General features: G+C 45.9%; 2 protein-coding genes across 19 annotated transcripts in view; both read left to right on the forward strand.

Moving 5' to 3' along the window:
• Positions 1–571, forward strand: part of LOC110333412 (protocadherin gamma-B5-like) — a 2,892-nt gene extending 2,321 nt beyond the window's left edge. Inside the window, exons 2-3 of the mRNA XM_029547179.1 lie at positions 12–394; positions 543–571. Coding sequence (XP_029403039.1) covers positions 12–394; positions 543–571 — 412 coding nt within the window. The remainder of the gene's footprint in view (positions 1–11; positions 395–542) is intronic.
• LOC110333163 (protocadherin gamma-A4) overlaps positions 1–21,403 on the forward strand; it is a 180,751-nt gene that overhangs the window by 72,103 nt on the left and 87,245 nt on the right. Inside the window, exons 1-2 of one of the 18 annotated variants that reach the window (XM_021214653.2) lie at positions 9,025–9,627; positions 19,232–21,286. The exons of 12 other annotated variants lie outside the window; for them this stretch is intronic. In XM_021214653.2, coding sequence (XP_021070312.2) covers positions 9,259–9,627; positions 19,232–21,286 — 2,424 coding nt within the window. In that variant the 5' untranslated portion in view covers positions 9,025–9,258. Of the gene's footprint in view, positions 1–3,834; positions 6,548–9,024; positions 11,680–13,675; positions 16,632–19,231; positions 21,287–21,403 lie in introns of those variants that run through there. 5 more of the 18 variants (XM_029546767.1, XM_029546772.1, XM_021214658.2 and 2 more) reach the window with 5 other exon arrangements.

Genomic DNA, 21,403 nt, shown 5'->3' on the forward strand with positions numbered 1-21,403 from the left:
GGGCTCTTCAGCCTGGGACTGCGCACAGGCGAGGTGCGCACAGCGCGTGCCTTGGGCGAAAAGGACGCTGCGCGGCACCGCCTGTTGGTTGGTGTTCGCGATGGTGGACAGCCACCCCTCTCAGCTACAGCCACGCTGCTTCTAGTATTCGCTGATAGCTTGCAGGAGGCCCTGCCAGACCTCAGTGACCGCTCACTGCCCCCTGATCCGCAAGCCGAGCTGCAGTTCTACTTGGTGGTGGCCTTGGCCTTGATTTCTGTGCTTTTCCTCCTGGCTGTGATTCTAGCCATTGCACTTCGACTGCGACACTCCTCCAGCCCCTCGGTCTGGGCCTGCTTTCAGCCTGGATTTTGTTCTGAATCTAAGCCTGTGGTTTTCCCCAACTATAGTGAAGGTACTTTGCCGTATTCCTATAATCTGTGTGGTGTACATGCCGGAAAGACCGAGTGTAATTTCCTAAACTGTAGTGAGCCATTGAGGTCAGGACAAGGCCTTCTTTGCCCTGAGTCATCTGGGGCCTTGTTTCCACTTTGTGATTCCAGTGAGCCGACTTCCCACCCGGAACCTCTAACACCGGTGAGTTCCATTCAAACCTTTTGCTTCTTTCTCTCTTCCTGACCTACACAACTGTCTACACTTACATAGCAATACAACACCTTTTTGGACTTGTGAGTCCTCTTCAAAAAGTTAATGTGGCTCAGAAAGTGCTGTTTCCCTTCGTCAATAGAGTTGGGTGAATTATGGTATAAAATAAGTTCCAGGAAAGAAATTAAAGGTTAAAGATTTACACTGTAGCGCAGTATCCAAACAGTACTGAGCATGTGTGCTGTTAGCTTCACAACAAAACAAGTGCACAATTTTTTTAAAGTGATTGAAATTTACCTGTTCATTTTCACTTTTTTAGAGACAGGCTTGCTATGTAGTATATAGGGTGGCCTTGATACAGGGTACCCAGGCTGGCCTAGAAGTTTATAGTATGTGGCAGAGGCCAGCATAAAACTGGAGATCCTCCTGTCTCAGCCTCCTGGATGCTGGATTACAGGTCTGGGATACATAGGCAAGCATTAAATTTAGAGTGTATAATCTGCGGAGACATCGTGTCACATGCCTTTAATTCCAGCACTCAGGAAACGGAGGCAGGTCTCAGTTGGAAGCCAGCCTGGTGTGTAGAGCAAGTTCCAGGACAGCTAGGGCTGGACAGAGAAACCTTGCATGAAACTACTCATTGGCCTTTCATTGGTTTCACTAATGGATTCCCTTCTTGTGTTTATTCCTCATGGTTAGCTTCTTATACTTACCTAACAGATTTGTGACTTTGAGTTTCCTAAAAATATATGAAAACTACCTTGTGTATTTTTGGAATGAAAGAGACTTGCTGAGTTCTTCAGACTCAGCCAAGTCCTATCAGCTTTCAGGAATGTGAAATCCCAAAGGAAAGGAAAGACTGGGTCTGGGACACAGTGGCAGAGACCTACTCACATGATGCTCTAGGCCCTGGGCTTAATGCCCAGCACAGAAGGGGAGGCTGAGGGAAAGAAGAGAAGAGAAGATGCTATCATTCCTATTTCATTTGTTCTGGTTCTTTTTTATTTTTGTATGTGCATGAGTGTTTTGTTCGAATGTATGTCTGGACACCACTTGCACACCCAGTGTACAAAGAGTCCAGAAAAGAAAGAGTGTTAGATCCCCTGGGGCTGGAGTTTAGATTGATGTGAGCCACCATGTAGGGCTTGGAAATTGAACCCAGGTCCTCTGGAAGACCAGTCAGTGCTCTTAACTGCTGAGCCATTTCTACAGCACCTCCTGTGGTTCTTGACATGTAATCCTTAAAGAGCAAAGGATGAGGGAAAACCGCTGGATTCATCTTTTAATTTGAAGCCACAAAGGTTTTCCAACCATCATTGTAGTAGAGAATTCTGAGTTATTGACTTATAAGGCAAAAGCTACTGGTCAGGTATGCATGCAAAACTACCATTTTATACTATGTCTTTGTGTTGTTTCTTCTGACAGTAAAATATAGTAATGGCATCTTTACAAAGAGATTTCCTCTTTACACAACACCACTTGCTGTTTACCTCTTAGTAGTAAACATTTGTTCTATATTTTGAGTTCTTTTTTTGTAAATTATCACTTGTTTAAATGACCTTTAGAATAAGAAGTGTATGACTGTTTTAAAAATCACATGTTTTCTTGCTTCTTTTCTTTTCTTCTTGACCTGGAAATTGAGCTCATAATCTCATGCATGCTAGGCAAGTTCTTTTCTACTGAGCCACATCCCTGCCCTTGAAACTGTATGAAGGTGATGATGTAGCTCAGTGGTAGAACATTTGCCTCAAACACTGAGGTTCTAGAGTCCATCTCCAGTCTCTCTCTCTCTCTCTCTCTCTCTCTCTCTCTCTCTCTCTCTCTTCTCTTCTCTTCTCTTCTCTTTCTCTTGATTAAGGATTGAAGTGAAAACTTGCTTTTTCTGAATATTAACTTTTATTTTCCCAATATTTGTACATGTGTCATGTACTCACATCCAAAGCTAACCCCTTTGTGAAATAGTGGAAAGTTTACATAGTTACATGAACATAAAATTTGAAACCTAAATCCTGTCTGACATAGTGACTGCACACCTTTGTCCCAAGACTTGGAAGACCGAGGCAGGCAGGACCTCTCTGAGTTCCAGGACAGCCAGGGCTACACAGTGAGATCCATTCTTTAAGCACACACACACACACACACACACAGAGAGAGAGAGAGAGAGAGAGAGAGAGAGAGAGAGAGAGAGAGAGAGAGAGAGACCTAATCTTGTTGAGGTTTTAACATTAATAGATAAGGTGAGAAAATGTATAAATACTGTTCAAGTAGAATTATGTATATAGCACAGAAGTTTTTAAGAAACCACGAACTATATCATTAAAATGGATAAATCTTATGTCTTATGTGGTAATCCATCTATATACTCATTCAGTTAAATTATGAGCCATGCTGAGTGGTATACGTCTTTAATCCCAGGACTCTGGAAGCTAAAACAGGAGGATCTTTGTGAATTTGAGGCCAGTCTGGTCTATATAGAAGTTCCAGGCCAGCCAAGGCTACATAATGAGGCCCTGCCAGGAAAAAACTGGAATTAATATAATTATGAAATGAACACACATATCATAAAATATAAAGAAAACATGAGTGTCATATAACCTTTACACCAAAGTTATTTCTAAAAGTTGTAAAGATATATGCAAAAAAAATCCCAAAAATGAAAATTTAAGGATATATATAGAGAGAAACAAGAGACAGAGATAGAGACAGAGACAGAGAGAGACAGAGACAGACAGACAGACAGACAGACAGACAGACAGACAGACAGACAGAGAGAGAGAACAAACCCAAATTTAAAGTGAGTTGGGCTAAAATTAAGCCATAATTCTTTGGAGAGTTAATACAGAAATATCATTCCACTTCATTTACAACTCAGATATCCACAAATGGTGGTTGCTTTTTGAAATACGAATACAAAAAAAAATGCTTAGGAAATCTAAAATCACAATAAACAGAGAGCACTAGTTTGTTTATCAATCATCTATAATCAAATATTTCAGGAGAGCACACGAGAAGAACCAAGTGCTCTGGAGGCTGAGGCAGGAGGGTTGCTTGAATACAAGCCTTCAAGACCAGCCTGGGCGACTACATTCTTGTAAGACACTTTCTTAAAAGGACAAAAGGTGAAAGGGGAAGAGAAGGGGGTAGAGGAAGAAAGAAACGAAGCAAGGAAGGAAAAGGGGAAGGAGAATGGGGAAGGAAAGAGTGTGGGATAGAGAAAGGAAGAGACACTGATAGAGGAAAAGAGGGGAGTGTAATGTCTCAGATGGTGTAGTAACGGCTTCCGACTCTGAGCGCCGCTGTTCACCAACAGTAAGAAAAACTCCTGACTCCATCCGGATTTTTCTGTCAGCACCTACACAAAGCCCTGTACATTCTACAAACTGGCTCCGGGACAACAGCAAAACTCAACCTTCTAACTTGGGATGCTCTGGCTTTCTCCTGAGGAATAAGTATCATCCGACAGTTGGAGGAAGAAAAGAAGAGCCTAAGGAGTTAGCGAGCAGAAAGAGCATTCTGTGAAAATTCCGTAGCAAAAGCAACAATGGCTGCCCCGGCCAGACGCCCGCACTGCAGAGAACTGGTCCTCTTGTGTGCGCTGCTGGGGATGCTGTGGGAAGCCAGGGCTGGGCAGATCCGCTATTCCGTGCCGGAAGAGACGGAAAAGGGCTATATAGTGGGAAACATCTCTAAGGACCTGGGCCTGGAGCCCCGTGAGCTGGCGGAGCGCAGAGTCCGCATCATCTCCAAAGGTAAGACCCAGCTTTTCTCTCTGAGCCCGCTGAGCGGCAGCTTGGTCACAGCAGGCAGGATAGACCGGGAGGAGCTGTGCGCCCAGAGCGCGCCTTGTCTCCTAAACTTTAAAGTCCTAGTTGAGGACAGAGTGAAACTTTATGGGGTGGAAGTAGAAGTGGTTGATATCAATGACAATGCGCCAAAATTTGAGGCCGAAAATTTGGTTGTAAAAATCAGCGAAATCGCTGCCCCTGGAGCACGGTATCCACTCCCTGAAGCGGTTGACCCAGATGTGGGCATAAACTCCCTCCAGAGTTACCAGCTCAGCCCCAATCGCCACTTCTCTCTCCACCTGCAAACCGGAGACGACGGAACTATAAACCCAGAGCTGGTGCTGGAGCGCACCCTGGACCGAGAGGAAGAACCCACTCACCACCTGGTCCTCACCGCCTACGATGGCGGCGACCCACGCCGCTCCAGCACAGCGCTCATCCAGGTCACAGTGTTGGATACTAACGACAATGCCCCTGCTTTTGACCAACCGGTTTACCGCGTGAAAGTCCTTGAGAACGTGGCCCCGGGCACCCTGCTGCTCACAGTGAGAGCTAGCGACCCCGATGAGGGTGCCAATGGGAAGGTGACATACAAATTCCGGAAAATTAATGAAAAACAGTCACTGATGTTCCATCTTCATGAAAACGCGGGGGAAATGACAGTAGCAAAAAATCTGGACTATGAAGAATGTTCATTGTATGAAATGGAAATACAGGCTGAAGATGGTGGGGGACTGAAAGGGCGGACCAAAGTGATAATTATGGTAGAAGATGTAAATGATAATCGGCCAGAAGTGACCATTACCTCTCTGTTTAGCCCAGTAAGGGAAGATGCGCCCCAAGGGACAGTAATTGTCCTTTTCAACGCTCATGATCAAGATTCTGGGAAGAATGGTCAAGTTGTCTGTTCCATCCAGGAGAACCCATCTTTTAAATTAGAAAACTCAGTAGATGATTACTATAGGTTGTTGACAGCCCAGATCCTTGATCGAGAAAAGGCTTCTGAGTATAACATCACAGTGACAGCAACAGACAGGGGAACCCCATCCATGTCCACAGAAGTTCACATCACCCTGTATGTGGCTGACATCAATGACAATCCGCCTGCCTTCTCTCAAACCTCCTACTCAGTCTACCTCCCTGAAAACAACCCCAGAGGCACCTCCATCTTCTCAGTTAGTGCCCATGACCCTGATGATGGTGAGAATGCTAAGGTTACTTACTCTTTGGTGGAAAACACCATCCAGGGGGCACCACTCTCCTCCTACATCTCCATTAATTCTGACACGGGTATGCTCTATGCTCTGCAATCCTTTGACTATGAACAGTTTCGAAACCTTCAAATGCAGGTGAAGGCGAGTGACAATGGGCATCCACCACTCAGCAGCAATGTGTCCCTGTCTGTGTTCCTATTGGATCAGAATGACAATGCTCCCAAGATCCTGTATCCCTCCCTCCCGACTGATGGCTCCACTGGTGTGGAGCTGGCTCCCCGCTCTGCAGAGGCTGGGTATCTGGTGACCAAGGTGGTGGCAGTGGACAAAGACTCTGGACAGAATGCCTGGTTGTCTTACCGTCTGCTCAAGGCTAGTGAGCCAGGACTTTTCACAGTGGGGCTACGCTCAGGGGAAGTACGCACAGCTCGGGCCCTGCTAGAGAGAGATGCACTCAAGCAAAGCCTCGTGGTAGCTGTGCAGGACCATGGCCAGCCCCCTCTTTCAGCTACCATCACTCTCACGGTGGCTGTGGCAGACAGCATCCCCGACATACTGGCTGACTTGGGAAGTATCAACACTCCTGCAGACCCTGATTCTGACATTACTCTCTACCTGGTGGTAGCAGTTGCTGTGGTCTCCTGTGTCTTCCTATTCTTTGTGCTGGTGCTGCTGGCCCTTAGGCTACGGCGCTGGCATGCTTCGCACCTGCTGCAGGATGCAATGGGTGGATCCACTGGGGTACCGACATCACATATTGTGGGTGTGCATGGGGTTCAGACTTTCCTACAAACCTATTCTCAAGAGTTTTCCCTCACACCTGACTCTGGGAAGAGCCACCTGATCTTCCCCCAGCCCAACTATGCAGACACACTCATCAGCCAGGAGAGCTGTGGGAAGAGTGAACCTCTGTGCAGTTCAGTTGAGCCCAAGTTTCCTATTGATGACACTCCTTTGGTTCCTGTGAGTTCTGTTTTTTTTTTTCTTTATTTAGTATGATAATTCTCTCTTAGTCTTGTGTAAGTTGATATTTACATATTTATAACCACTCAAATTTTCACTGAGTGTAAGATTCACCCATATCATCTAGGAGGTTTATTGGTCAGACATCACTAAGATGACTTTCACTTTCTTACAAAACTCCTGTGGATGGGGGCAATTCTCCTTGTCCTGCATAGAGGAGCTGTTTGGATAGAGTGCCTTGGTTGGGTACAGTAATTCTCTACAGTCTCTACAGCTACAGTTCTTTTCCTGACATGAATTGATCATTATTCCCAAAGCCCTTCCTTCATTGTAGCCCTTACTCCAAAAACAGTTTCTAGAGTAATACTTTTGTAGGGGTGAACCAAACAGTTCCCCTTTCTTAGGAAAACAACTGAAAACCCACAGTCTCTGCCTCCACACTTCTGCTTCTGTGACAGGAGAATATCTATCTCAATGAACTATTGCTTCCCCAGACCCTAAGTCCGTAGAAACTATTTGTGTTTAAAGATCTTTTCTGAGGAGGATTCAAGCTTCAGCCATCATTTCCAAACCCCAACAAAGCTTTTTTTTTTTTCTTTTAATGGTAAAAGTTGTAGCATCCATTAAGATAATAGCATTAAAGACTTGGGTCTCCTAATGCTATAAATCCAGCTATGAAAAATAGTTCAACACTCTTCTTTCAAGTGTAGGCTTGCTCAAGAGAAGTTGCTAATGTGGGGAATCAAAACTTTGACTCCAGTGAAATTCTCCAATCTCTGGGAGTAGAAATGAACCTGAACATGGGGTGTGAGTCAGAAATTGTTCTCGGGACATGCGAGAAGAGATTCTAAGATTTTCCTGGATTTTAACTGTTAGGAAAAATAATTTATTACTTAGATTTTAAACATAATGTCAGCATTCAAGTAACAGATGATATGTAGGAGGGCACTTGACAATGCACCTTGGAGAGAGGAGTGTTGCTCAGTCATGTGTGAGACACCAGGTTCAACCTGTGTCTGAGAAAAGAAAAGAGATGAAACTAGAAAATTTCTATTTATAGCCTGGTGTGGTAGTGCATGCCTTTAATCCCAGCACATGGGAGGCAGAGGCATACAGATCTCTGAGTTCAAGGCCAGCCTGTTCTACAAATCAAGTCCAGGACAACTAGGGCTATGTAGAAAGACCCCCATCTAAAATCCTTTTCCTATTGTAAATTTATGTTGCATAGATCCATTGATGACTGCTGGTGCTTCTGTGGATGTAGAGAATTGTGTGCTTAATATGAAGTTTATAATATCTAGAGGTTGATATTAAGGTATATTCTGGATATGTAATATAATACACAGACATTTTCATCTCTTCAAGCATTCTTTTAATACTACAGGTGTAGCTCATGGGTAGAGGAGTTGTGCACAGCTCCTGGTTCAATCTGCAGACCTTAGAGAAGAAGCAAAAGAAATCATTCTTTCTTCCTTAAGCTGATAGGAGGAAATAAGAATTCTTTGGGGATCTTATTTTTTTAATAATGACATGAATTTTTAAAATTTCTCTTCATGAGTTTAAAATGCATGTTAATTTAGGGGAAAGAATAACAGCATAGACACTCGTGATGTATGTATCTATGATGTGGTAAGTAGATAACTACACAAAATATCACTTCTCTTTTCAATGATGATTAATATGTATTAGTTATGACATTTCCACACTTGTGTGTAGAGTGTTTCCATCACACTCTCACATTGCCACCTCCTACCTCTATTCTCCCCACTCCTCCCATCCCTCTCCACTCCTCCCAACTAGTTCTGCTCCTACTTGCACGTCTTTCCTGTGTTTCTGATCAGGAGTATTTACAGAAGCACAGTGAGGACATTTTAATTTGGTTTGATTTGGTTGGATTTTTGATTCAGGGTCTCATTGTGTCTCTCAGGCTAGTCTCATGCTTGCAGACAAATGATTCCAAACCCAACTGTTCTTTAGTCTAAACATACAACATAGGAAAGTACACTGATGGCTGAGAAGAGTGTGGGAAATGGCCAGTTCCACTGCTTTTAAACTATGCGTGTAGATAACAGATTCTAGAATATAAACAGGCGGAAAAATGAAATTACTGGTATTTTTGTCTCGTCTTTTTAAAAGTGTTAGATTACACTAAATGTTTTGGGTGTTCTTCTGAATAGCCAGAAAACTCAATATACACAAAACAAAGATTGGACTTATGTTTATCACTGTTGAAGTTAGTTGGTCTGATCTGTATGTGAAGATTCACAACGTAATACATAATGTTCCACAGTGTAGTGTAAGTTTCTTTAAAAACACATAAGTATCCACTGTAATCTCATCGTGAGATTAAAATGTGTGGCTATTTCATAACCCCATGTTCATATATATATATATATATATATATGATATATATAGGGTAGGGAATCTCTAAACAAGGTAGACTGCAATTCCACTCAGAGCCTCTGGGCGCCGCTGTCTGCCAGTGCAGAGCAAGCTCTGATGCCCCGGATCCCTCAGTCTCTAAGCTGCAATTTCCTGCACAGAAAGAAATACACACACCAAGGGGAACTCTTACTCATACAGACTAAGACACCGATTCCCCGCACAAAACTGGGGTCCCGCTGTCCGGGGCTGAACGGACCTCCACCCTGGTAGGCTGCACTCTCTCCTACTGTGAAGATCGGAAGACCTACAGGGGACCTGAGCCAGCAATGGGAGGGAGCAGCGCGCTGAGGAAGCGCCCCGGCCGCCCGCAGGTACTGTTTACCCTGCTGCTGCTGCCTTTGTTCTGTCCCGCGCTGGGCCAGCCGGTCCGCTACTCCATCCCCGAGGAGCTGGACCGCGGGTCGGTGGTGGGGAAGCTCGCCAAGGACCTGGGACTCAGTGTCCTGGAAGTGTTGGCTCGGAAGCTGCGGGTCAGCGCTGAGAAGCTGCACTTCAGCCTGGATTCGGAGAGTGGGGACTTACTGGTGAAGGATCGCATAGATCGCGAGCAGATATGCAAAGGGAAGAGAAGGTGTGAGCTGCAGTTGGAAGCTGTGTTGGAAAACCCTTTAAATATTTTTCATGTCGTTGTGGAGATTGAGGATATTAATGATCACGCTCCTCAATTCGAGAAGAAAGAAACGCGTTTAGAAATCTTAGAATCTGCGTCGGTTGGTACACGAATACCCCTTGAGCCTGCCACTGACCCCGACATAAATTTGAATTCAGTTAAAGATTACCAGATAAGCGCCAACCCTTATTTCTCATTAATGGTTAGAGTTAATCCTGATGGTGGCAAAACCCCAGAGTTGTCTCTGGAGAAACTCCTAGATAGGGAAGAACAGAAGTCTCATCGCTTGATACTGACTGCCTTGGATGGAGGGGACCCGCCCCGGAGTGCCACCACTCAGATAGAAATATCTGTAAAAGACATAAATGACAATCCCCCAGTGTTTAGCAAAGAAGAATATAGGATCAGTGTTAGTGAAAATCTGTCCCCAGGGTCGTCCATATTGCAAGTGACAGCCACTGATGAGGATGAGGACGTCAATGCTGAGATACGTTACTACTTTCGGAGCACTGCGCAGAGCACAAGACACGTGTTCTCACTAGATGAGAAAACAGGCGTGATCAAGAATAACCAGTCGCTGGATTTTGAAGACATAGAGAGGTACACCATGGAAGTAGAAGCGAAGGATGGCGGTGGTCTCTCTACACGGTGTAAAATCATCATAGAAGTCCTAGATGAAAATGACAACAGTCCAGAAATCACCATCACCTCCCTTTCTGCTCATATCTTGGAGAATTCTCCTCCGGGAGTGGTGGTTGCCCTCTTCAAAACGAGAGATCAGGATTTCGGAGGAAATGGGGAAGTCAAGTGTGATATAGGCAAAGACCTGCCTTTCAAGATCCAGGCTTCTTCTAGCAACTACTACAAGTTAGTAACAGATGGAGCCCTAGACCGAGAGCAGAACCCACAGTACAATGTCACCATCACCGCCATGGACAAAGGCAAGCCAGCCCTCTCTTCCAGTACAACCATCGCTCTGCACATCACTGACATTAACGACAATGCTCCGGCTTTCCAGAAGTCTTCATACATAGTCCATGTGGCAGAGAACAATCTGCCTGGAGCCTCCATCGCTCAAGTCAGCGCCTCTGACCCGGATTTGGGATCCAATGGTCATGTCTCCTACTCCATCATAGCCAGTGACCTGGANCCTAAATCGCTATGGTCCTACGTGACCGTGAATGCGCAGAGCGGAGTGGTGTTCGCGCAGCGCTCCTTCGACCACGAGCAGCTGCGCTCCTTCCAGCTGACACTGCAGGCGCGCGACCACGGATCGCCCTCGCTCAGCGCCAACGTGAGCATGCGCGTGCTAGTGGGCGACCGCAATGACAACGCGCCACGCGTGCTGTATCCCNCGCTCGAGCCCGACGGCTCTGCGCTCTTCGACATGGTGCCACGCGCTGCCGANCCCGGATACCTGGTCACCAAGGTGGTGGCGGTGGACGCAGACTCAGGACACAATGCCTGGCTGTCCTACCACGTACTGCAGGCCAGNGACCCNGGGCTCTTCAGCCTGGGACTGCGCACAGGCGAGGTGCGCACAGCGCGTGCCTTGGGCGAAAAGGACGCTGCGCGGCACCGCCTGTTGGTTGGTGTTCGCGATGGTGGACAGCCACCCCTCTCAGCTACAGCCACGCTGCTTCTAGTATTCGCTGATAGCTTGCAGGAGGCCCTGCCAGACCTCAGTGACCGCTCACTGCCCCCTGATCCGCAAGCCGAGCTGCAGTTCTACTTGGTGGTGGCCTTGGCCTTGATTTCTGTGCTTTTCCTCCTGGCTGTGATTCTAGCCATTGCACTTCGACTGCGACACTCCTCCAGCCCCTCGGTCTGGGGCTGCTTTCAGTCTGGTCTTTGTTCTAAGACTAGACCAGGGGTTTCTCTCAACTATAGCGAGGGTACTCTACCCTATTCCTATAATCTGTGCGTTGGGCAAACGGGAAAGGCGGAGTTAAATTTTTTGAAATGTAGCGCACCTTTGCCTTCTTCTCAAGAGATCGTTTGCAGTAGTTCTCCTGGGGCCTTAATTCCGCTTCACCTTGGAGATGATTTGACAACACATCCTGAGACTTTAACACCGGTGAGTTTCATTTTTTTCTTTAATAATCCAGTTTCTCTTATTTCGTGTATAGTTACTTCATTTTCGTATCTAGGTTGACATTTGAAAACTCAGTAGCTAATTACCACTTTATCTTCTCAATGGTGAAATGATGACATTTCGTTCATAAGGTCATCTATCCTTCGGTAGAAAAAAAAATCGTTAACAAATTGGAGCTACCTAATAAGGCTCTGATTGGCAAACAATGGCAGTAAAGGTCTTGTGACTGGAGAGGTGGGTCAAGGGAGGGTGAAGAGCACTTGTTGCTCCTACAGAGGATCTGGATTCTGTTCCCAGCGCCCACACGGTGGCTCACAACCATCCATCACTATGGACTCCAGGGCATAGGGAAATCTGACACCTCCTTCTCTCTTCCCTGGGCCCCAGGCACAGGCACATGGTGCATATACATAAATGAGGTCCAAACGCTCATACACATAAAGTAATTTTTAAAGCAGTAATCTTGGTGTTTAACCAAATGAATAGCCTAGCCAAGCTCCCTACTTAAATGAATGTATGCTTCTAAATTATATGTTTCCATGTCTAAAATGCTGAAGCTCACTGACCAATCAGAACTGGTGCTCCTTTCCAGAAAACCATTGGCTGTCAATTATTTCTGCCCTCTTTTGGCGTCTCCATTCACTTTCACCTTTTTGGTTCACCTGAGAACACTTGGGGATGTGACTGCGACATCAGCTAACAGTCTTCCAGCTTCTGCTCAGTTTCAGATGCTTCTCTTGAGAGGTGACTTGAAGTTTTGTTCATATCCCCAAGGCTTTGTGGTCCCCAAAAGTCAATACAACTGCCCTCAAGGGACATACTCCTCTACTTCTGGTTCTTCTGCCTGTTCCAGTCCTATTATCCATCCTTTTTCTTAGAACTGCTTTTGAGCCTTTTCTCAATCTCTTCCTCTACATTGAAAGAAATGATTTCCGAGAAAACTGAGAGATCCTCTTGCCCTTTTCCTTTCCGTATGCTTGGGATTTAAGATCTTTGAAAGAAAAAAAAATGGTTGGGCCTGGCCAGTGCCTGCCTAGAATTCCAGTGCTCAGGGGGCAAGACCCTGCCTTTCAAAACTATAACAAAATATTTGGAGAGTTACATGTTGACTGAAACACTTAAAAACAACCTGTTTTCAATATGAAAAAAACGTGATCCTGTGGCTCCTTCCTGGTGTGGGTGGGCAGGCTAAACTCTAAATGCATACAAAAGAAAGTTCACCTCTTCACACTTCCCGGTAAACTGTTACTATTGTATCAATGCTCTGATGAAATAGGACACGGCATAGAAACGTGCTTATTCAGAACTCTACAGCAGGGTTGGGGTTTAGCTCAAGTGTAGAGCACTTGCCTCACATTGTTTGATTTCCTACACTGAAACAAAAAAAAAGTTCACATCACCAGATCTTTGGTTTTGTTTCAGGTTTGTGCCTGAAATCCTTGTATGCGTTTGTCTTCCAATTACATCACATTTTAGTGGGCAACTGTAGGATTTGCTCCTTTTACTTTCTAATTGTTTGATGAGTTCATTTCAAAATAGTCTAATTAAAATTTCAAAAACAATCCTATATAAGAAAAAGTACATCTTTCCAAAATGTCAAGGATTACCATCATGCACAAAATGTCCACCATCACGCACATCGACCAGAAGACTAGCTTCTTACAGTAATCTAAAGGAAACAACAATCAAATTAAAGAAAGCTAAAATCATCTTTCAAAGTGAATTTTATCAAAAGAAATATACTTGTCTCCATGTGAATGAATACCAAAGTTGTAAGATTTTCAATACAAAATAAACATTACTGGGCTGGAGAGATGGCTCAGCAGTTAAGAGCACCGACTGCTCTTCCGAAGGCTCAGAGTTCAAATCCCAGCAACCACATGGTGGCTCATCTATAATGAGATCTGACGCCCTCTTCTGGAGCACCCGAAGACAGCTACAGTGTACTTAGATATAATAATAAATCTTTTTTAAAAGAATAAACGTTACTATGTTTTAAGTGGGTGTGCTTCTGTTGAGAAATAAAATGCAAATATTATCAATTTAGCTTATTATACTCTCCAATAAGAAACCTTGAGAAGGGCTCTGATCCATCTCACCGTTGGAGCTCTTGCCTGAGTATATGTGAAGCCCTACTTTCAATCTCACGCCTTCTCCAAAAACAAAACAAAACAGAGAAACCGAAGGAAATTAAAGTAAATTAAAATAATTCAACAGAAAAATGCATTTGCTGAAATATTGTAGTGGGTGCAGTAACTTCTTCCGACTCTGAGCGCCGCTGTTCACCTACAAGGAGCAAAAAGTCACCGGAGCACAATTGGGATTCTCAGGGTCCAAAAGCTTAAAGCCTCACAGTTCCGGCAAACCGGCTCCTGGGCTGCAACGAAAATCACTCCACAATTTAAGGTGCTTCAGCTGCGGGAGACTCCAGGGGTCACAGAAAGAAGAAAAGAACCAGATACTGCGCGCCTGGCAGATCGGGAAGAGCTTTGAGAGAATTCCGTAGTCAGAAGACAATGGCCGCTCAAAGGAATCTCTCAGAGCGCACCAAACTGGTCCTCCTTTTCCTATGGATGCCCTGGGAATCCGCAGCTCGGCAGATCCGCTACTCCGTTCCTGAGGAACTAGAGAAAGGCTCTTTTGTGGGCAACATCTCCAAGGACCTGGGGCTGGAGCCCCGCGAGCTGGCCGAGCGCGGGGTCCGCATCATCTCTAGAGGTAGGTCTCAGCTTTTCTCTCTGAACCCGCGAGGTGGCAGCTTAGTCACCGCGGGCAGGATAGATCGGGAGGAGCTGTGCGCCCAGAGCGTGACCTGTCTTGTCAGCTTTAACATCCTTGTTGAAGATAGGGTGAAACTTTTCGGGATAGAGATAGAGGTAACGGATGTCAATGACAATGCGCCAAAATTCCAAGCAGAAACTCTAGATGTAAAAATTAATGAAAATGTCGCCCCAGGAATGCGTTTTCCTCTCCCGGAAGCTACTGATCCGGATGTGGGAGTGAATTCTCTGCAGAGCTACCAGCTCAGCTCAAATAAGCACTTCTCCCTAGTCGTTCAGAGCGGTGCTAAGGGCGTCAAGTACCCGGAGCTAGTGTTGGAACACGCCCTAGATCGTGAGGAAAAGGCGATTCACCACCTGGTCCTCCTGGCCTCTGACGGAGGAACCCCTCCTAGATCAGGCACTGTCCTTATCACTGTGACCGTCTTTGATGCAAATGACAATGCTCCAGTCTTCACCTCGACTGAATACCGCGTGAATATTCTGGAGAACTTGCCTGTGGGCACCCAACTGCTAAAAGTAACTGCCACCGACAAAGACGAAGGCGCCAATGGAGAAGTGACATACGCATTCCGAAAATCGCTGGACACACAATTGTCCAAATTCCAACTAGACAAAATTACCGGGGAAATAAAAATATCTGAAAATCTAGATTATGAAGAAATGAGTTTCTATGAAATAGAAATCCAAGCTGAAGACGGAGGGGCCTATCTGGCAACTGCGAAGGTGCTGATCACAGTAGAAGATGTAAATGACAACAGTCCTGAGGTGACCATCACATCTCTCTTCAGTCCAGTAACAGAAGATTCGCCGGTGGGAACTGTCATTGCCCTATTAAACGTCCATGATTTAGATTCCGAGCAGAATGGAGAGGTAACCTGTTCCATCTCAGGGAATCTTCCGTTTCAATTAGAAAAGTCCATTGACAGTTACTATAGGCTAGTAACACAAAGAACCCTTGATCGGGAACAGGTACCCGCTTACAACATTACAGTAACAGCCACAGATGGAGGAAACCCACCTTTGTCAACCAAAGCTAACTTCACTCTGCAAGTGGCAGATATTAACGACAACCCACCTACCTTCTCTCATCCATCCTACTTTACCTACATCCCAGAGAACAATCCCAGAGGCGCCTCCATCTTCTCAGTGACTGCCCTCGATCCAGACAGCAAAGAGAACGCCCAGATCGTCTACTCCCTGGCTAAAGACACCATTGAGGGGGCACCACTTTCTTCCTACATATCCATCAACTCAGACACTGGCATCCTGTATGCGCTCTGGTCCTTTGACTATGAACAGTTTCGTGAACTGCAGGTACAGGTGACTGCCAGCGACAGCGGAAAGCCTCCCCTCCACAGTAATGTGTCATTGACCCTGTTCGTGCTGGATCAGAATGACAACTCTCCAGAAATCTTGTACCCCACCATGCCCACCGATGGCTCCACTGGGGTAGAGCTTGCTCCCCGCTCAGCAGAGCTGGGCTATCTGGTGACGAAGGTGGTGGCAGTGGACAGAGACTCAGGACAGAACGCCTGGCTGTCCTATCGCCTACTCAAGGCCAGCGAACCAGGGCTCTTCACTGTAGGGCTGCACACGGGTGAGGTGCGCACAGCCAGGGCCCTGATGGAGAGAGATGCTCTCAAGCAGAGTCTAGTGGTGGCTGTGCAGGACCACGGCCAGCCTCCTCTCTCGGCAACGGTCACTTTGACTGTTGCGGTAGCTGACAGCATCCCTGATGTCCTGGCAGACTTGGGCAACCTGGAGCCACCACAGGACTCTGAGGCCTCAAGCCTCACACTCTACTTAGTAGTGGCAGTGGCAGCTGTTTCTTGTGTCTTTCTCGCCTTCGTCATTGTGTTGTTGGCACTCAAACTCCGGCGCTGGCACAAGTCTCACGTGCTGCAGTCTTCGAGAGATGGATTGGCTGGCGTGCCTGCCTCTCACTATGTGGGCGTGGACGGGGTGCGTGCTTTCTTGCAGACCTATTCGCACGAGGTTTCCCTCACTGCTGATTCGCGGAAGAGTCATCTGATCTTCCCGCAGCCTAACTACGCAGACACGCTCATCAGCCAGGAGAGCTGTGAGAAAAAAGATCCTTTGTCTTTGTTAGATGATTCCAAGTGTCCTGTAGAAGATGCTCCTTTGGTGCCAGTGAGTTCTGATTTTACTTTTTCTTTAAACAATTACGATCTGATTTACCTTTGTGCTTGAACCCAAATGCTGGAAATAGTAGATCTCTATTATAAAACCACTTCTCACGGTTCCAGCTTGCCTCTTGCTAAAACACTAGAGAGTACAATCTGGTAGTTAAGACTGTACTGGGAACTGTGGTGAAGATCACCAAGGTTGCCCTAAGGTTGTATGAGTATCTTTTGCAGAACCTTGTGTTTTATTGCTGAGTACAACATGGATGCTCCGTAAAAGGGAACTTCATGTGGAAGTGTCAGTTGATTTATGTGTCCTCACTGACCACATGCTGCAACCCTACCACTTTAGCAAGTCTGTTAAAATTAGGTAAATGTCAGAAATAAATGCATTGGCCCTGACAGACACACAAGCTAAGTCTAAGGCTGTTCGTTGGTGTTCTTTAAGGACAAAACAGTATGTCTTTTCGAATGTGTTTTTCAAACAATAACTGAATATACTCTTTAGATATTTGAAGTTTTTCATTAATATCCAACCAACAATTCATAACTATATGCTTAGAATCTTTATAAACATAATCATGCCCATTAGCCCAGCGGCATTCCTTCTGCATTATAATTATGTGGTGATCTTACTATATGAAATGTACAGACTTTTAATTTCACTTTTCTTGCCCGATGATGACGATTCCAAGAATTTATGCAAGGTTAAATTGAGAATTTTTGTTCTTTGTCTTTTTTTCTCCAAAATTATATATGCCACTGATTAAGGCTAAAATGTAAATATAGGTCGGGGTGGATAACGTTGCTCTCATTCCCAGGAACAAAAGCTAACCACATGATGAGGACATTTTTTTCTCTAATGTAGAAGAAAACTCAGCCAGCAAAATTTCAAGGACTGTGATAGAGCTTTAAAATAAACTAAGAGCTAAGAGCAAAGAAAGAATTGCCAGCTGATAAGAAGATCGGAATTTAAGCAAAGATATACATGAAACTCTTCTAAACAAATGATTGGTGAAGATATTGATGAGCACATTTAGTTCAAGAAAAATAGTGATATATTTGATAATCTTTGGATTTATTATTACTCTACAAAAGTTACTAAAATAAAGAGTACTCTACAGCATCTCAAAATACAGCTGAGACCCCGACACTTGTGTCAATCCTTGGCTAGCCATAGATCCGTGAAAGGTAAGTAAAGGAGTTATAATACGATTTATTCATTGAAGTCATTGTCCTACATCTTTGTCCCACGAGAGTAATAATTGTTATGTGCATATTTCAATTCTGTTATTTGGAAAAGTGCAAGCTTCAACAGCACTCTTTTGAAATTGCAAATGTTCTATTAAATGTTTGAGAGCAGGGCTGAACATCCTGGATGTTTGGATACAGTCAGTGTTGCATTCCAGTGTCTAAATGTGGGTGCAAGGGTATTTACTTTTTAACTAACGAGAGATAGAGTTGATGGCAAAGATAATTATCCTCAAAAAGAGAGATAGTCATTTCCCGTGGATGACGGACTTGGGTAACAGTGGGCCTTTGGTCCTGTGGGCCTTCACTTTCTTTCATGCTTTTTAATTTGAAGGAAATACACTTTCAATCTAACCAAAATTAGTATAAATGTTTACATATGAAAGAATATTTATTAATAAAAAATTTCACGAGGGAAACAAAATCAATGAGAAAGAAAATTCAAATATTTTGGCTATCAACTTACACTTAAAAAATAAAGAGTCGGGCTGGTGAGATGGCTCACCAGGTAAGAGCACCCGTCTGCTCTTCCAAAGGTCCTGAGTTCAAATCCCAGCAACCACATGATGGCTCACAACCATCCATAACGAGATCTGGCGCCCTCTTCTGGAGTGTCTGAAGACAGCTACAGTGTACTTACATATAATAAATAAATACATCTTTAAAAAAAAAATAAAATAAAAAAATAAAGAGTCCCCCAAAAATCTGAAACGCCAGACTGCAATTCCATTCAGAGCCTCTGGGCGCCGCTGTCGGCCAGTGCAGAGAAAGCTCCGCTGCCCGGATCCTTCTTCCAGTCTCTAAGCTGCAATTCCCAGCCTTTGAAACAAATACATACACCAAGGGGAACTCTCAATCACACAGACTAAGACACCGGTTCCCGGCTCAAAACTGGGGTCCCGCTGTCCGGGGCTGAACGGACCTCCACCCCAGTAGGCTGCACTCTCTTCTACTGTGAAGATCCGAAAACCTACAGAGGAGCCAGCAATGGGAGGGAGCAGCGCGCGGAGGAAGCGCCCCGGCCGCCCGCAGGTACTGTTTACCCTGCTGCTGCTGCCTTTGTTCTGTCCCGCGCTGGGCCAGCCCGTCCGCTACTCCATCCCCGAGGAGCTGGACCGCGGGTCGGTGGTGGGGAAGCTCGCCAAGGACCTGGGGCTCAGTGTCCTGGAAGTGTTGGCTCGGAAGCTGCGGGTCAGCGCTGAGAAGCTGCACTTCAGCGTGGATTCGGAGAGCGGGGACTTACTGGTGAAGGACCGCATAGATCGCGAGCAGATATGCAAAGGGAAGAGAAGGTGTGAGCTGCAGTTGGAAGCTGTGTTGGAAAACCCTTTAAATATTTTTCATGTCGTTGTGGAGATTGAGGATGTTAATGATCACGCTCCTCAATTTCCAAAAGACGAAATAAACCTAGAGATAAGTGAATCCGTCAGCCCAGGGGCGAGAACAATTCTCGAGTCAGCAAAAGATCCTGATATTGGTGTGAATTCTCTAAGTAAATATCAGTTAAGTCCTAACGACTACTTCTTACTGTTGGTGAAAGACAATCCGGATGGTAGCAAATACCCAGAATTAGAATTGCAAAAGATGCTGGACCGAGAAGGAGAGAGCACACACCACCTGGTGCTGACTGCTGTAGACGGTGGGGACCCGCCCCGTACTGGTACTGCTCAGCTCCGAATCCGAGTGATGGATGCCAATGATAACCCCCCAGTGTTCAGCCAAGACGTGTACAGAGTCCGCATTCCAGAAGACTTGCCTCCAGGAACGACCGTCCTAAGGCTAAAGGCAATGGATCAAGACGAGGGCATCAATGCAGAGTTCACATATTCCTTCCTGGGTGTGGCCAACAAAGCCCAGCACGAGTTCTCTCTGGACCCCCTAACAGGAGATATTGTAACTCTACAGTCGTTGGATTTTGAAGAAGTAGAGCAATATACGATTGATGTGGAGGCAAAGGACCGAGGATCTCTTTCTTCACAGTGTAAAGTAATTATAGAGATTCTAGATGAGAACGACAACCGCCCAGAAATAATCATCACTTCTCTCTCTGATCAGATTTCGGAGGATTCCCCTTCCGGAACTGTTGTGGCCCTCTTCAAGGTACGGGATCGAGATTCTGGGGAAAACGCAGAAGTCATGTGCAGTTTAAGCGGAAACAATCCATTTAAGATTCATTCTTCTTCCAACAATTACTACAAGTTAGTAACAGACAGCATCCTAGACCGGGAACAGATCCCAGGGTACAACGTTACTATCACAGCCACAGATAGGGGCAAGCCACCCCTTTCCTCAGGCACAACCATCACTCTGAACGTCGCTGACGTCAACGACAATGCACCTGTTTTCCAACAGCAGACCTACCTGATAAACGTACCAGAAAACAACCAGCCCGGTACCTCCATAACCCAAATCAAAGCATGGGATCCAGATGTGGGATCTAATGGCCTCGTCTCCTACTCCATCATAGCCAGCGACCTAGAACCAAAAGCGCTGTCGTCCTTCGTGTCCGTGAACCAGGACAGTGGAGTAGTGTACGCGCAGCGCGCCTTTGACCACGAGCAACTGCGCTCCTTCCAGCTGACTTTACAAGCGCGCGACCAGGGATCGCCTGCGCTCAGCGCCAACGTAAGCGTGCGCGTGCTGGTGGGCGATCGCAACGACAACGCGCCACGCGTGCTGTATCCCGCGCTCGAGCCCGACGGCTCTGCGCTCTTCGACATGGTGCCACGCGCTGCCGAGCCCGGATACCTGGTCACCAAAGTGGTGGCTGTGGACGCAGACGCAGGGCATAATGCCTGGCTGTCTTACCACGTGCTGCAGGCCAGCGATCCCGGGCTCTTCAGCCTGGGGCTGCGCACAGGGGAGGTGCGCACAGCGCGTGCCTTGGGCGACAAGGATGCAGCTCGTCAGCGCCTTCTGGTCGCTGTGCGTGATGGTGGACAGCCACCGCTGTCTGCCACTGCTACACTGCTCCTAGTTTTTGCAGACAGCCTACAAGAAGCGTTGCCAGACCTCGTCGATCATCCCATTCCCTCCGACCCTCAGAGTGAGCTTCAGTTTTACCTGGTGGTGGCCTTGGCCCTGATCTCAGTGCTTTTCCTTCTCGCAGTAATTTTCGCCATTGCTTTGCGCCTGCGACAGTCTTCCAGCCCTTCATCCACTGGTTGCTTTGGGTCGGTTCTTGGTTCCAAGTCTAGACCAGTACTTCCACCCAACTACAGCGAGGGAACATTGCCCTATGCCTATAATCTGTGCGTGCCAGGAGATCAACTTAAACCAGAATTTAATTTCTTCACATCCGTTGGAGATTGTCCAGCCGCACAAGATATTCTCAACAAAGATAGCTCCTCAGCACTGTTGGCTAGTATTTTAACTCCTGGTGTTGAAGCCGACGAGAAGACCTTTAACCAGGTATTTAATATTATCCTTTTTATATTCCGGTACGCCAACGTACTCCTATATAGAGCTGCTATTTTAAAGGATGGTTTGTTTTGTTTTGTTTGAGACAGGGTCTCTCTGTGTATTCCT

The sequence above is a fragment of the Mus pahari genome, chromosome 15, assembly GCF_900095145.1.
Source record: "Mus pahari chromosome 15, PAHARI_EIJ_v1.1, whole genome shotgun sequence".
Taxonomy (NCBI): Eukaryota; Metazoa; Chordata; class Mammalia; order Rodentia; family Muridae; genus Mus; species Mus pahari.